We start from the raw sequence: 17,119 nt of genomic DNA, 5'->3' as shown, positions 1-17,119 counted from the left end.
GGTTAAATTAACAGACTTTTTACACTGACTGCACGTCAGAGATTCTGAGTTTGATTAGAATACATAAATAATTATGTGATTTTTCTCAAACGTGCGTGTTTCTGAGATGGTTTTATTGATGTATATATCTTTGAGGTTTTTCATAGCATTAAAGAAAAAAAAATACATTAAAAAAAACATGTGATTTTTTTAACCAACTGCGGGATCCAACCCGAAGTTAATGGTTTTAAAGATGGCAGTTCTTTCAAATAAGGCAACGTGTGTACCAAAATATATACTTAATATACCAATTATTATAGTTTGATTATATACCTGAAAAGTAGATTACTGAAACGAGATAATACAAAATAAATTTGCGTTACCCTTACTCAACGCTTTTTCTCCTCTGATATGGAAATTTATTCAAGTGGCTGTTCCATTTATTCACAAGTGTTTCAAATTTTAAAATATCCGCGTAGCTTTCGGTGGCTTTTGAAAAGTTTGATTTGTGTATTTATTTCAGCGTAAAAAGTTCAAGTGCACAAAAAAGTCTGGTAAACAACCTTAGCCCGCAAGTTTTATACACAAATATTATAATGAATATATAGGTAGGCAAAAATTTTATCATTTGACTTAGTGCGCCAATTAATGATTGACTTTAACGATCTTTAAATACTAATCTCTACCATCTACAATTTATATTATTAGTTTAATGAAAATAAATAAATATGTCTGTCAAAATTAATTGTAGACTATGTATGTCAAATCTCTACAGCATACATGCACTCTTAGCCACTGTAATATATTATATAATATAATTATATACAATCCACATATTATGGTTTTATTATTAGATACCTTCTAGAAATATCATCGACTGAGTAATATCTAGGAGCTGAGTAAAGTTGGCCCCATTTTAAACTATTTTATGTCATTTTATAATAGATTTCCTTTTTTTTAGTGAACTGTTTGATGTGGTACCAGGCTACTGAAACCACATATTATTAAATAATTTTAAGTTCTTTTATTTCGCGTGTCAGTCAATTTTTATAGCTTTCACCAATGGCACTTACTGTAACACCGTTTTCGTTCAACTTTTAGTGAACGTCAGCTATTTTTTTTATCCACATACAAAGTAAATACGTTAATTTTTTCACTGCTATTCAATTAACTTTTTACATTTATATCAATGATAGTCCAATATTACTTTACAAGAAAATATATTTACAAAATAATATAGCATATTATGATGGCCGATATAATGTTAGTGATTGAATATTGATAACATTGATAAAACATACAGTATGTACGTTCAATATAGATTGTTCCGAACAATAAAATCTTCTACTGTATAACCTCATCCATAATTTATTTTTAATTATTATGTATACAGTACCACGTTTAGTAGCGTAGAGAACAGATGCACTGATTAATTTTGTATCCACCTAGGATAAAAAATAATAATCAAATTTAAATTTTCGAAATGAATCCATGCACTCAATCGATTTATTATTTTTATTTTATATACAATACACAAAGATGGTTTTGTGTTTAATTAAAATTATTCGCCCAAATACATTCCTTTTATACAAATTCTGCAGTGTTTCTACTAATTTATTATTTATTTTGTCAAATAAGTTTCTCGTAAATACAAAATAAATACAAACGCATCGTTTTTAAATTTAAGTAATTTTTAATAGATTCATCACTGGCGACTTAAGAAAAATTAATTATAAATATTGTTTAACTTTACTTCGTACACCCATTCCTACAAATTAACTAGATCTCTTAATATGAATCAGCTACATTGATTTATTTATTCAATTAAATAAAACCCACACATTGTTCGCCTCTTGTTCGTCAGTTGTTAATCGGATTAAAAATAATAGTGTATTTAATTATATTGGCGCCGCTTTCAGTATACTGTATAAAGGGTATACTTTGGATGATGGGTGGGGTATACGGGATTCAATCCAGGCACTAACCTTTAATGTTGATTTGGCGGGCGCGCTAGGCTGACTCCGTATTCCCGCACTCACACAACAAGTAAGATCACTCTCCCGGTTACACTGTAACCAACGGATGGGTGGGTAATGAGTTTATGGTTGTTTATGAATTACGGTGATTGACGCGGCATTAGTCAAACCATAAATCTTAATTGAACTACTTCTTTGATGACGCTTTGAGTTAAATCTTGACGCTTTGATGGTCTGAAGACAACTAAACTTTTGCAAACACGGTTGTGCAGTCATCCGTTAATTAAATAAAATGCCTGGATGACAATAATCATTAGGGAAAGTGGGTTGGAAATTTGTATGGGATTAACACTACCATAATTGGCCCAAACAATATTAATCACAACATTATAATATTAAATTCTATAAACATAATATGGTGACATAATTACTGAACTGTTCGTAAAATAAATACTATGTTATAATATACAATATGCTAAATAGTGTCAAATTTACAGGGAGTGATGCAAAATCATCAGATGTAGACGGCTTGCCATACAGCACAGTACTCTACGGCAGTGGACCAGGACACGGAGCTCGAGCTGGTCAATCAGAAGCTGAAAAAGCAGCGGCTGAAAATGGTTCATCTGGGGCCAGTTCCTCAGGAAGTCAACCAGATACAGACAGAAATAGAATACATGCTGCTGCAGCACCAAGACAATGGGCTACTCATGGAGCCGAGGATGTGCCTGTGTATGCTATGGGTAAGCTATAAATCATAAGGTTCTTGTTTACTTTCGTAAAAAAAATTCTATGATTATTGGTTTTTATACAGATGTAATAATACATAGAAACGATTAAAAATGGGGTACCTTTTATAGTCTTAGCAACCATTATGCAAAATAATATTTTTTATTAATAAAATATATTATATAGGTATATTTAATAAATTCTTTTATTTAATTTATTTATATAAAGGTATTTTTTAATTCGATAGCTATTTCGATTGTTAAACCATTATTAAGACTACTATTATTTATTTTTTTAATTTGGATATTGATTCTACATATTATTATCAAAAGAATATTTTGTGTACTCGTACCTACAGTATAATATAATAAACGAACCTAATTCCATATTTTTCATTGAAAATTGGCTTGAAATTTTAAGTTTTTCATATCAAAGTAATTACACTTAAGACAATTTTAAGTCAACATCACACTTTGTCACGACTTTAACGTCACGTGTTTTTTCTAGGTATTTATTTTATACATGACAAAGTCCATATGTTTTGAATCAAGTCTATAAATTATAAACATGTTATATTTGTACACTACATTTCAAAATAATAAAGCATTTTTTTATATATTGTTAAAGTAGATAGTTGTATGAAATTATATTCTAATATTTTATCTAATAGTATACGAAAAATTTCTATAAATTTTCAAATAATTTTTTTTTTTTTTTTAATCTTTCCCAATCTGTGATATCAAGTTATACTACAATGCTTCTTATATACGAGTATTTTATAATCCATTCAATATACACTTCATCCATTATAATATATTTTAGCTATTTTTAGAATTATTGTCGACAAAACAAATCGTAAATAATAAAGAACGAACACAATTTTTTTTTATCCATCTACCAACATTACCATATTTTCATTTTAAAATAGTGTAATATCGTGAAACTTGTGCGGTAATTCAATATGACGCTATATAACAAAAATGTGTTAACATTGTAATAGAAAGGGTTAATAAAATTTAGCACTTCAATATATTATATAGCACATGTCATTAGAAAAATACCCTCCTACGCTGCTCTTCTGACATGATACTATTTGTTTAGCAATATTTTAAGTAATGTTATAGTGTTCTAAACTTATGGCATTATTTTTGGGACAACTGATCAAATGTTATCTTTCAGCTCGTGAATCGTTTGTGAATTGTTAGCATAGACCTTTTACTTCACGTAGTCCGTAGACCCAAAGAAAAAATCTACCGGTATTAAATCGCATGCTATTGACAGCGAATTGATAGACCTACAGATAATACGACCAGGATATTTGGAACGCAATAGAATTGTGGTGCTATGCGCTATATGAACCACATATTCTCAAAGTCTACAATATAGATACCTACTATTATTGCGTATTTAAAGATGTGAGACCACTGGATAGAGCGTATCAATAAAATGTTATGCGGTCCATAACATGTGTACATGGGTTGATTATAAAAATAGATTTTTTAATTTTAATTTGGTAAGTATTATGAAAATAATGCAAGTTAAATTATTTTGGTTAAAATATAGATAAAATTAGTAGTATTGTAATGGAAAAAAGAGGAGAATGTATGTTGGTAGAGAAGTAAAAGTGATGCAGATGTATAAAAAACGGAAAGAATGCTCAAAAGGTTAAAGTAAGATTAATTAAGTGACTCTTAATATCAAGACGTGTGATCGCGCTGTCACATAGATATGACTATCAGTGAAGCTTGAATCTATATAATTTATAAAAAAATGGATATACGTAGGATGTAAAATATGTTAAATAAGCAAGCTTTGTAGGTGTTTTAAATTATTATGAAGGATAAGCCTGTTTTTTGTATACGTCATATAAAAAACCTTTTTATATAACTTTAATTATCATCTAGGAAGATTTTTGAGGATATTTCTGTACAGCCACATCTTGAAAGTCCCATTTCTTTGTGGCATCTTTTGGTTTAGCTTATATACATCCATACTATAGAAAAATAATTGAGAAAACATTACAACAATCCATAATCCAACTATAATAATATACATAAAACATAACTTGAAAAATCTTTAGAAACATTTATAGTAGAAAACGTTGAAAAAATATTATGGGATTGTAGAGCCAATAGAAAAAAAAGAAAAGGGTACTGAAGAAAGATTTTTTGCACGTCTTTCTTAATTGAAAAATATATTATGATATAATAATTTATTCACAGGAAGTAAATTTTAAAAAAAGTATTCAACAAGCTTTATTTCTAATATAAAACGTACACACCTACCGTATATAAATTGTATTGAAAAATAATCTGAAAACATAAATAATAAATTGAAAATTTTCATTAAATTTATTGAAAAAAATGTACTGTGTAATTAAACTCAAGAGAAAAGCTAGGTTTATTTATTTAATATAGTTATAGATTGAATGAAAATATAATTACACAATCATTATTATTGCGCAATTCAAATAATTTCTTTGCCGCAAGAAAAAACTAGTGCTCCAGTATATTTCTTCCCTGAGACCCATTTGAAATATTGAAAACTTTTACGTGACAGAGCTTCCAAGAGGAAAGCTTAGAAATGTTACCTTGTCAAGATCGCAATTAATTACGATGTAAAAAAGGCTTCTTTGCGTATTTTTCTGGCATATATTCAAATAGTCTGCGATATCAGAGCCTATCAAAAGTTTTTGGGTATAATATTATATTTTTATGAAAATATTACAGATACCAGATGGTATGAGGGTATAAATTTATCGATAATAATGATTATATTGATAAAACTTGTATGAACAGGTTTCGGTATTTTTTTTCTTAATACTACAATTCTTCTTCTTCTTATGCCATCTTAATGCCATTATATTAGATATATGCTACCATCAGGGTATTTTTTTAGTTTATCATGTCATGTGTGGAGATATACTCGAACTAATCACATGTGTTTTTGGAAAAAAATCGGAGTCCTTAGATAATAAACTAAATTCTAAAGAATGGGATACTTTTATTCTTTCGTAATGTTTTTATTATAGGTAGGAATACAATTATTAATAAAAAAATCTTAAAGTAATATACTTATATTGTACGAGTGACTTGCTTGGATAATAAAATTATTAATTTCAAAATATGCATACTGAATTATGAAGATTTACATATTAATATCATGGATCTGCATAATAATAATAATCATCATTTTACATGGTATTTTCCATGACGGGGGTTCAGAGCTCGAAACAGACCGGAGCACACCGGAGCGCCGTTCCAGTTCATAAAATGCTCAAAATTATTGCTCCGTCTTGTGGGAAAAATAAATTGACCATTTGAGATAGATAGGCCATATAACGATAAATCTAACAAGCTTATTTTTATAAAATACAAATAAAATTAAATAACTATGTTGATATTTTTGTAAAACTATCAAGCGCTCCGGTTCGTAAAATTTTCCATTTCGAGCGGCGGGTTACAATAAAACTTCATTAGAATAAGTGTACATAATACAAGTTTCGTTAATGAAACTATGAGTATATATCTAGATTGTGGACTCACCTGACAGTATTGTTAAGGGCGGACGTGCTCAGCGTGGGTCAAAATGGAGTATTTTTTCTATTTTCAAAGCATGATCCTGGACATACCTTAAACGTTGTAGATAATCTATTTGTATAATTGTATAGCCTTATTATCCTTTATATTTATTTAAAACATTTGATGACTGCATAGCGTATATTTATCACATAAAATAGTATTTTTTTAAACCTCTCGCTCTAATGTTTTAGAATATAGTCATATTTCGGTACATAACTGTGCAGCGGTGTTAAGATTTTTTACATTTATTAATTTTTAAACGCATTTATAAAATCATTAGTATTATTTATGACGAGATTGTTTTTGTAAAATATTAACGATAAAAAATTATATTGATAATCTCTGTGATCCCAAATTTAATAACAATTAGGGATTTTATTATTCAAAAAATGGGCAAGATTAACACATTTGAAGATAATTCTAAAGATACTCATTATAAGCTATGTCTTTGACCATCAAATTAAATGGCGTATTTAAAAAAAAACACTACCTTGTTCTTAGGTCAATAATTATTATAAAGCAATCATTATTCGTAGGATGTTTATCACACTTGAATGGTCAAAGACATAGCTTATAATGAGTATCTTTAGATTTATCTTCAAATGTGTTAATCTTGCCGATTTTTTTAATAATAAAATGCCTAATTCTTGTCAAATTTGGGATCACAGAGATTATCAATATAATTTTTTATCGTAAATATTTTACTAAAATTATCTCATCATAAATTATACTAATGGTTTTATAAATGCGTTTAAAAATTAATAAATGTAAAAAATTTTAACACCACTGCACAGTTATGTACCGAAATATGACTATATTCTAAAACATTAGAGCGAGAGGTTTAAAAGAATACTATTTTATGTAATAAAAATACTTTATGCAGTCATCAAATGTTTAAAATAAATATTAAGGATAATAAGGCTTCAAAATTATGTAAATAAATTATCTACAACGTTTAAGATATGTCCAGTATCATGCTTTGAAAATAGAACAAAAGCTCCATATTGACCTATGCTGAGCATGTCCCCCCTTAAAGTGGGGCAAAGATTACATTCTTTAACTCTTGGTTCAAGTGTAATAATAGTTTTCACGAGCTAAAAATTAGAAACGCGCGAAGAATTTTCTCAAACGACGCATTGGCAATCTCTCATGTTGTGCTTATCATCTTACAATAAAATAAGCATATTTATTAGCATAATTTGAATCATATTAAAAATATACATATTATAAAAATCCTTGAAAAATCATGAACCTATCAAGGTTCGACACTACATGTATCGCATTTCGGAAAAGAGCTTTATAAATCGAGCTGCTGGCCTTATTATTATATTATGTCAATATTTTTTAGAAATATGTAATTGATATATTTTTTCAAGATAATTACAAAATGATTTCTATGTCGCACCTTATTTTGAGAAATACTCTCCCACGTCACACCAAAATTAACAGTATAATCTAATACCTTTAAAGCCTTCTGACAAGTTTACCAAGCCGAATGCCGTGACAAATTTTCAAGGCCTAATCCGCCCTAAATCCTGACATCAACCAATTGGCACAGGATTACAGATTTTAAAATTATTCCTTGGTTTTTTTTCCGAAATATTTAAAATATAACGGAAAGGTGAAAAAAATACGGATAAAATTTCAATTTAATTATTATGTACCTACCGTCGGATTTTTTTTTAAATTAGTAGATAGTTTATTAGTTTTTAAACACAACTCGTAAAATGATATCATCGCTCTTGAGTTTTGTACTACAATATATAATTATTTCAGTTATTACTTTGATAATTTGATTAAATTCGTAAAGTTGGTAATAATCGATTAATTAATTATTCAGTTAAACTAGCATTACAGATCATTTAGTTTCATGGCCGAATGCACAACCGTCTTCCATGAATCTGTATCCCTACCTCTCTCTCTCCAGTTGGCCACACTCAGCCTCTCTGTATTCCCGTCTTGTGAATTATTCATAAAATAAAATAAATTATTCGAAAGTGCAAGTACGGTATAACAAATAATTTGGAGTAATCCTGATACCGTTTAGTAATTAAGGCAATTATAATTCTTTGATTTTGAATATAAAAACCAGTTGTCAATAAGTAAAGCGATTTAGAAAGCTCTTCGGATTATTGTAAAAACCACTTGTTAAATTCGTCGCAATTAGATAGGATATGTATAGCTTAGTGGTCAAAGCACATGGTTGCGAATCCCGGAGGGGGACACAAGTTTAAACTTTCTCTCTCTTCTTGGTCGTGCACTCATGACTGAGGATCGTGACCACATTTAAATTTCGCCATCCTTTGAGCGACCAAGACTTTCCATCCTTCTCGATCTTCCGCTTCTCTCAGGGCAGAATGGATGGTGCCCCCAGTCAGCTCTTTCACTTGGTCGCTCTATCACGCAGACGCTCTTCCTCTGCTTCGCCTTCCCTGAAAGCTACCCAAAACTACCAGTCTCTCCAGGTTGTCCGGTCCGCGCCTGATAATATGTCCAAAAAACTGCAGAATTCTTCTCAGACATATCGTCGAGAGCCGTTCCTTTATCTTCAGTCTCTGGATGATTGTCTGGTTCGTCCTGTGCTCTGTCCAAGAAATGCAAAGCATTCGGCGCCAACACCATATCTCAAATGCATCAATTTCCTTCCGATCTCTTGCCTTCAGGGTCCACGATTCGACTCCGTATAGAAATATCGAGAACACTAATGTTTGCACAAGCATCATTTTTGTGGCAATCGAAATTCCCCGATCCTTCCATATAGTGGTAAGGTGTGTCATCGCATTTTTTGCAATCTGTGTGCACCTTCTTATTTCCTCTTCGCATCCGCGCTTTCCACTGATGGTCGATCCCAGATATACAAACTTGTCGACTGTTTCGAGGTTTTGGAGTGTATTTGGTGTTGGCCCGATCAACAACCATTAACTTGGTCTTATTCCTATTAATAAGGAGGCCGTATTTGCGACTCTCTTCCTCTACCCGGTGTAGCAACTCTGTGAGTTCTCTTTCATCAGCAGCGATTAGTGTGGTATCATCTGCAAATCTTAAGTTGTTTATTTTCTGGCCACGAATTGTTATTCCGCCTTGCCAATGATCTAGGGCTCTTCGCGTTATATGCTCTCAATATATATTGAATAACTGGGGAGATAAAACACATCCCTGACGAACTCCCTTCTCGGTTCGGAAACTCTCAGAAAACGCACTATTTACTCTTACCTTTGTATGGCTATTGTTATATAAGTTTTTGATAAGACAGGTAAGGTGTGATGGAACTCCCATTTCCAGAAGTACTTTCCATATTCAAACTTGCTAGGTATTGTATTTTTTCAAAAAGACTTTTTCTAGTAGTGAAAAATTATTATGTAGTTTAATAAGACATGATACTTATGTTATTGTAAAATCGTCACGTATGTAAAAATTCACCAACTTCTTCTACTATATAAAAGCTTTACATAGTTTAGTCAATAAAGGATGTTCATAGATGTGTGACGATGGTCATCAATAAAAGTCAAATTAGAAGACCTAAGTCAAAGGTTGGACGGTATTAATAGAGATACCTACAGCAGTATCTATTAATACTACTACATTATTGATATCCAGCAGGATATGCCAGTGTAAGAATCTTGCAGAAAACAGAGAAATAGATACCACCAAGCTTTACAGTGGGTTTAGTTCAGAAATTAATAATGATAGTAAAAAATTATATAAAGCTTACCGCAAGATAGCACTCAGTCTCACTCGTTGTATGCAATAAAAGATAAGTCGGCCAATAAAATCACGCATCATTGGTGGAAAATGGGTCGATTTTAATTCTGCGCCAAACATTATATCTCTGTATAGTTTTTGACGACTCGGATCCCAACGCCGCGTATTAAATTCGTATTAGCACGCGTTTTATTTGGTGATATCAAAATTTATAGGATTTTTATTATTGATAATAAAATGGGATCCAAAACACATTGCCCCATTAGACAATTACTGTATTGAACGGTGGTTTCATACACACCGACTGATTAAAAAATATATTCACACTAGAATACAATGCGGTTTATCGTTACTCGAGGCAGTATTTCCTAAATATTAAACCGACGATTTCGAATTTAAATTTGGCAATAACTAAATACATAGTATATTTTTCCGAGTATATTTTAAAATACGGTGTTAGCTATGTTTTCCAATATTTTTTTTTTTTTTTTTTTTTTCTTTATTTGGAAGCAATTGAGCTCTTCTCTGAATGGAAGGCTATTCTGCTTTACAATGGTTTACAAAAGTATACATACATTTTTTTTTTAACGACAGGCATAAATAGTTACATTGTTAATGATACAGAATTACATTTTTGTTACACTATACACTAGACATTTACGTTACATTTTTGGAGAAATTCATGTACAATTTTCATAACTGAAATATTTGGTTTTGCCAGGAACGAATTAATCGTAAAAGGAGGGTATAACCTGCATTTCCCCAACTTATTCAATAACACTTCTCTCTCCTGGTCATAGGCATCACATTGCCAGACAATGTGGTTAAGATCTTGAGTGGGATGTCCACACTGACACTGAGGGCTATCTACCACTTTAATTTTGTACAATGATTCGTTGAGACTGTAATGCCCTGACCTGCTTCTAGCTATTGTCACTATTACATCTCGCTTTATTTTACAATGTTTACTAAACCAAGTTTTAGGAGATCTACTATAAAAGTTTTGATAGTAGTGTGTTCCCTTTTCTTTCCCAAGATTTTCTAAATATTTACCGTTATTTTCGCTCATTGTTTGTTTAAACTGGGCTTTAAAATCTGTGTATGGAATTCTTATATTTTCTGATGGGTATTTTACAGATTTTTTTGCCAATTGATCCGCAATTTCATTGCCATTAATTCCTTTATGTGCTGGAATCCAGTATATCTGTATATTTGTACCGTGTTCGTTACTATTGCTAAATTTGGAAATGTTGGTTCTAATATTAAGAATGTAGTCATTAGTTTTGATGCTGAAATTTGGATTTTCGAGCGAGTGAATCAGACTTAAGGAGTCAGTGAAAATGTTGATATTTTTATTTTTGTAATTAAGTGCAATTTTAGTGGCTTCGTATAAGGCTAAGCACTCTGCTGTATAGATGGAAGTGAATCTGTGGACACTTTTGGCAACCGACGTGTTGGATTGGGGGAAGAACACTGCTACACCTACTGAAGGTGAATCGGGAATTTTGCTTCCATCCGTAAAAATTTGGACTACATTTTGATTGCTAAATTTGGACTTGAATAATAAGTCGGGAGAGTCGGAGTGCGATAGCTCCATTCCTATTTTTGTATTAGTTAAAACGTTATATATAATATCCTCATATGTATGATTAAAAAAGTTGTAGAAGTCTCTTTTTAAAATCAGATGATCAATACAATTTACAGCTTGGATACTTTCTTTTAAAATTTGAAATCTCTTCGGAGTACGATCTCGCGTTATAGTTGTTTGTAGAAATCTGTTGACATTGTATCTCGTATTAGAAGTACGGTTTGACATACATTTTACCAAGAAGTTTTTACATAGAAATTTAGATCTTTCTTCTAGTAATGTTATCTTGGCTTCGGCAAGTAGTATGTTAGTAGGTGTACTTTTTCTTAGGCCAAGAGCCAATCTGATAGCTTGGTTCTGTAGTCGTTCTAACTGTAGCTTTGCTCCTTTATTTTTTGGGAAGTAAATATAGCTTCCATAGTCCATTATGGATCTGATGTAGCTTTTATAGAAAGTTATTAGAGTGGAAGGGTGTGATCCCCACCAAGTACCTCTGAGGAACTTTATAATGTTGGTGGCTCTATTGACTTTCTGGGCAATGTAATTGACATGTTTATCAAAAGAAAGCTTGAAGTCAAAATAAATACCTAGAAATTTGGCTGATTCAGTTGATTTAATCATCATATCATTCAATTTAATTTGAAATTCTCCCGGCAGTATTTTGTTTTTGTTGAAATGTACGAATACCGTTTTCTCCGGAGATAGATCCAAACCCAGTTTGAATAGATTATTTATAATTGTTTCTAGTGCACATTCCATTATATTTTTATCCTGATTGGGGTCTTTAGTTTTAAGGAACAAAGATATATCGTCTGCAAATTGGGAGACTGTTATAGCTTTCGGTATATTGCGAACAATGTGGCTAACGTATATAATGTAAAACAGCGGACTTAAAATTCCTCCTTGAGGAACGCCTTTATACAGTGTTCTCGGGAGATCTATGTTTGAATTAGTATAGATTAATCTCTCGTAGACAAGAAAAAAAACAGAATTTAACGAGTTTAAAGGGGCACCCTATTTGTGCCAATATTTCAACGAGAATATCTGATTGAACGTTATTGAAGGCTCCAATCACGTCCAAAAAAATACCTAGCGTATGTTTTTTTTCATTAAAAGATTCTTCAATATACATTGCAACATTTGTTAGGTTATCCGCACAGGAAAAACCTTTCCTGAATCCGGTTTGTGTATCTGGGATAATTTTTTCTCTTTCCAGCCACCAGCGAAATCTATTTGCGACCATGATTTCTAAGATTTTGCAGACACATGAGGTCAGTGCAATAGGTCTTAAGCTATCCGAATTAGGTTTATTAATAAAATGTATAAATATGCTTTTCCATTCGTCAGGGAATTCCATGCTATGAAACATGAGGTTAAAAATGTCAAGGAATATATGTTTTATTGGAGTGGGAAGCATATTAATGACTTCATACGTTATCCCGTCCGTTCCAGGTGCGGAATTATGTTGACGAGAATTTAATGCTATGCTGAATTCTATGAAACTAAAGTGAGTGTCGAATAGCGTGTTATTTTTGGTAACAGGGAAAATGTTAGGGTTACTTGGAACCCACGGTGGGCATAGTCTTTCAAGAGCAGCTTCAATTTTCTCTTTATTTTGCATATTTTGTTCAATACTATCGGGTCTAATTTTTATCCATTTGTTTTTAAAAATTTTTGCTTTTTCCCATGTATACTTAAGGTCTGTGCTAAAATTGATGGTCTCTGCAAATTTTCGAAAGCAGTCACTCTTTTTCTTTTTAAAAGTTTTTTTAGCTATGGCAGCATTCTTTTTGTATTCAATTAAGTCTTTAAAATCTAAGGTAAATTCCCATTTTTTTAAGGCAGCTTTTCTTTTTCTCTTTACCTTATCACACTCTGAATCCCACCATTCTACTGGATTGCTATGGCGAAATTGGGGATTATTCCCTTTTTTTGGGGTGCAATCTATGATTGCTTGTGTGATTTTTTTAATGAGGAATTTATACTGCGAGACTGAACTTAAACTGAGAAAAGAATCTGTTTTGAATTCATTAATATTTTCAGCCATTGTATTTTATTTTATTTGGTGATATCAAAATTTATAGGATTTTTATTATTGATAATAAAATGGGATCCAAAACACATTGCCCCATTAGACAATTACTGTATTGAACGGTGGTTTCATACACACCGACTGATTAAAAAATATATTCACACTAGAATACAATGCGGTTTATCGTTACTCGAGGCAGTATTTCCTAAATATTAAACCGACGATTTCGAATTTAAATTTGGCAATAACTAAATACATAGTATATTTTTCCGAGTATATTTTAAAATACGGTGTTAGCTATGTTTTCCAATAATTATATTAAAAAATATTTTTGTGTGTAAAACATATTAATTATTATGTTATGTAGATATTGATTTTAATATTTTTGTCTTTTTTCTACTACTCGTATATTGCATTTTCAAATACTATAAATATGCTTAGTTTTATTATTTAACAACACACCCTTAATTGCAAACAATATTTTCTTCTTTCGACCATGTCCGATCCTAATAGGATCATAATATGATATTATGGGCCTCCACAGAGCAGATAGAGGTTTGTATTAATAGATTTTGATTTTACAAGAAATGGATGTCAGCCACTTGCTCAATCTATTAGGTCCATACCCTGACAGACAAAAATTGAAAAACAATATGTGTACTTGCCAGACCCAGGATTCGAACCTGGGACCCACGGCGTTATAGTCCAATGCTTAAGCCGCGCGGTAACCGTGGGTGTAAATCAATATTAATTTATGGCATTATTTGTGGCAATCAATATTAACAAATATAAATTTGGACATAACGCGCTTAATTTATATCATGTTATTTAGATACCTACGTAATAGATTATTGAAACTCATTACATTTTAAATCATAATTTTTTCACATGATTTTGGTGGGTTTTACAAGTTATAAATCATTATTATATTGTATGAAGTTATATTGAATATGAGTAGAATATAACGTACGTATTTTTTTAAGTTTTGTTCATATTGTGTGAAAATATGGACCCCAAGTAGTTACCTAGAGTCTGTATCTTATAAGCTGGCGTTCATGTCACGTCGTTTGCGGACGGAAAGTATTGTGCCATCGCGTTCAACTGTTGCAAGTTTTCAATGGGAGGGAATGAGAGGAAATGCAGTCTTGAATGCTGAAGCGGGAAGAAACTGCACACCAGCTTATAGAAGACAGACTCTACATACTAACTAAATCTTAAAATATCAAGCGGCGTAGTATATTATATAATAATATAGATTGATAGTGAGTTATTTGGATAACCTAACCTTACAACAACCAAACTTCAAATATATTATGTGTATTAAAATATCAACAGGCTTATTTTTTATGTACTCCAGACATTTAAGATTAGGTAAACTAGTGGTGAAACGATGCTAATACATTATATCATTTATTATTATATAATATATAAGTAAATAAAAATGCCAAAATCTTAAACAGAGTTAAGTCGATTCTGATGCAATACACAAAATTAATAAATGCCCTCATATGATGATAACATAATAATTACTATGGTCAATATAGTTCAAGCTTGTTTCAATAAATTTTGTGATATTTTTTTTTACTACTTACTTATTTGGATAAACCAACAGGATCCAGAAGAATATAATATCATTAGCATGCGATATGAAATAAACGAATAATTATTGATGGTATTAGTGCATAATAGGTAGACACAGAAATCAGAAATAAATCAAACAGTAAATACAGTAAAGTTATAAAAAATACAGTGAGAATGCTATTAAAAAAATATTAAAAGAGAAAAAAATAGATAGTATCTATAAGAAAATGAACAATAAAACTAATACTAAAATCATTATTTTATATATTAGGTATTAAGAGAAGACATGCAATGTAAGTAAAAATAGTTACAAGATAAAAAGAACTTTTTATATACCACGTTTCTAAATTTTCTATTGAATCATATAAACTTGACAATTCTATGTATTGATAAAAACTTTTAATTATACTTGATAGAAATACTGAATAAATATTATAGACTATTGAAATATCATTTTGACCTATCATATTGATTTCCATAGTAACGCACGTATATAATAATAATTTAGTTGATAGGACCCCCTTAGCAACCGACAATAATAACTTTCCATACAAAACAGAATTAACTGAAAATGAATTCAATTCTGCTTAAAAATAGCTAAAAGTATTAAAAGAATGCATTTTTGTCATGTTTTGATATATTCTAAAAGTTTCAAATGTCTAGCTAGTCGGGAAGTTAGTTAAAAATCTTCAATCATCCAATACAAATCTTGTACAAACAATAAAAAAAATGTACTGGACACACAAGAAAAAATCTGTACCGGACAAACAAGAATACGAGCTTATAAAAACGTGGTAAAATACAGTAGTCCAGTTATAATGAGTAATAAATTTTGAAGCAACTTTATTTGAAAAAGGCAAAAGAATAAAATAATTCTACGATAATTGAACATATTAAATTAATCAGTAAAATGTTTTCCGTCGCTGTAATCCCGTTGTGATGCTATTTTTTTTTAAAACTTGTTTTAATTAAGTTTTTTTGGTCAAGATTTTTTTTAATGTATCATTTTACTAACAGTAGATAAAAAATGGTTGGATATTGTAACAAAAACTGACTTGAACAACAATAAAATAAAATATTAATAATCACGTCGAGATTTAAAAATTATAATGTGTCCTAATTAAAATTATTTTGTCCATTCTACAATTTATTTATGACCTATCATCTGTTACATTGTGTATACTTACTAGTTTGTAGCCTGAAACAGCTATCAATGTCAAACACCCAAAAATTATGAATTAATATGTACTAAGTATATTTAAAAATTGTTATAATGGTCTTCTACCATGTGGATACTTGTCTGTTTAATTGATTAAGTCAAAAGTATATTAGGTATTATGTAGTAGTTTTGTAAGTATTTTTAAAATTTGTGGATATTCGTTCGTTTAACTCTTTTTATCGTTGTTTTTTATAAAAAGGTTTCTTATATTATATTTAAAAATAACACGACATACAGCAGTTTACATACATGCTTTTCTATTCACCCTATCAAATATGTATTTGAGGCTTTGAGTATTAAAAAAAGGTTTTAAAGCGTCGTCAAAATAACGCTTAGTATTTGTCGATTTTATTATCATTCCGTTTTTATTGTTATCAAGACGTTCTCAAAACTTCATTTATAGGTATATATGTTAAATAATATAATTTTTTTGTAATATTATCGTATTGGATTTTAAATTAATATCGCTTTTGAAGTTAGAAAATGTTACACTATTTTCTTCAGCGTGAATAAACTTGGATATATTGTATTTTAAGTACTTTTGTGATGTATAATGTGTTCTCTACATTACATTGCAGAAGTGGTCATCTAATATTCCCAATTTCACCATATTTCCTCAAGTGCACCTTACTATTATAATAGTACGTAATAAATCTATGAAGTGCTTTCCATATTATTATTTACTACCTACTCGATACTGGCTCCAGGCGTGAGATATTCCGCTTACCACAC

At 30.5% G+C, this 17,119-nt stretch overlaps 1 protein-coding gene across 1 annotated transcript in view; it reads left to right on the top strand.

The window, feature by feature from the left end:
- LOC147074930 (alkaline phosphatase-like) overlaps positions 1-17,119 on the top strand; it is a 97,169-nt gene that overhangs the window by 58,622 nt on the left and 21,428 nt on the right. The window contains exon 9 of the mRNA XM_085942948.1: positions 2,453-2,698. Within this exon, the coding sequence (XP_085799074.1) occupies positions 2,453-2,698 (246 nt within the window). The remainder of the gene's footprint in view (positions 1-2,452; positions 2,699-17,119) is intronic.

Source organism: Rhyacophila brunnea, unplaced genomic scaffold (assembly GCF_057557595.1).
Source record: "Rhyacophila brunnea isolate RB1 unplaced genomic scaffold, BYU_Rbru_1.0 scaffold_15, whole genome shotgun sequence".
Taxonomy (NCBI): domain Eukaryota; kingdom Metazoa; phylum Arthropoda; class Insecta; order Trichoptera; family Rhyacophilidae; genus Rhyacophila; species Rhyacophila brunnea.
The sequence above is the reverse complement of the archived record's forward strand: the minus strand, read 5'-3'. Positions and strand labels throughout refer to the sequence as shown.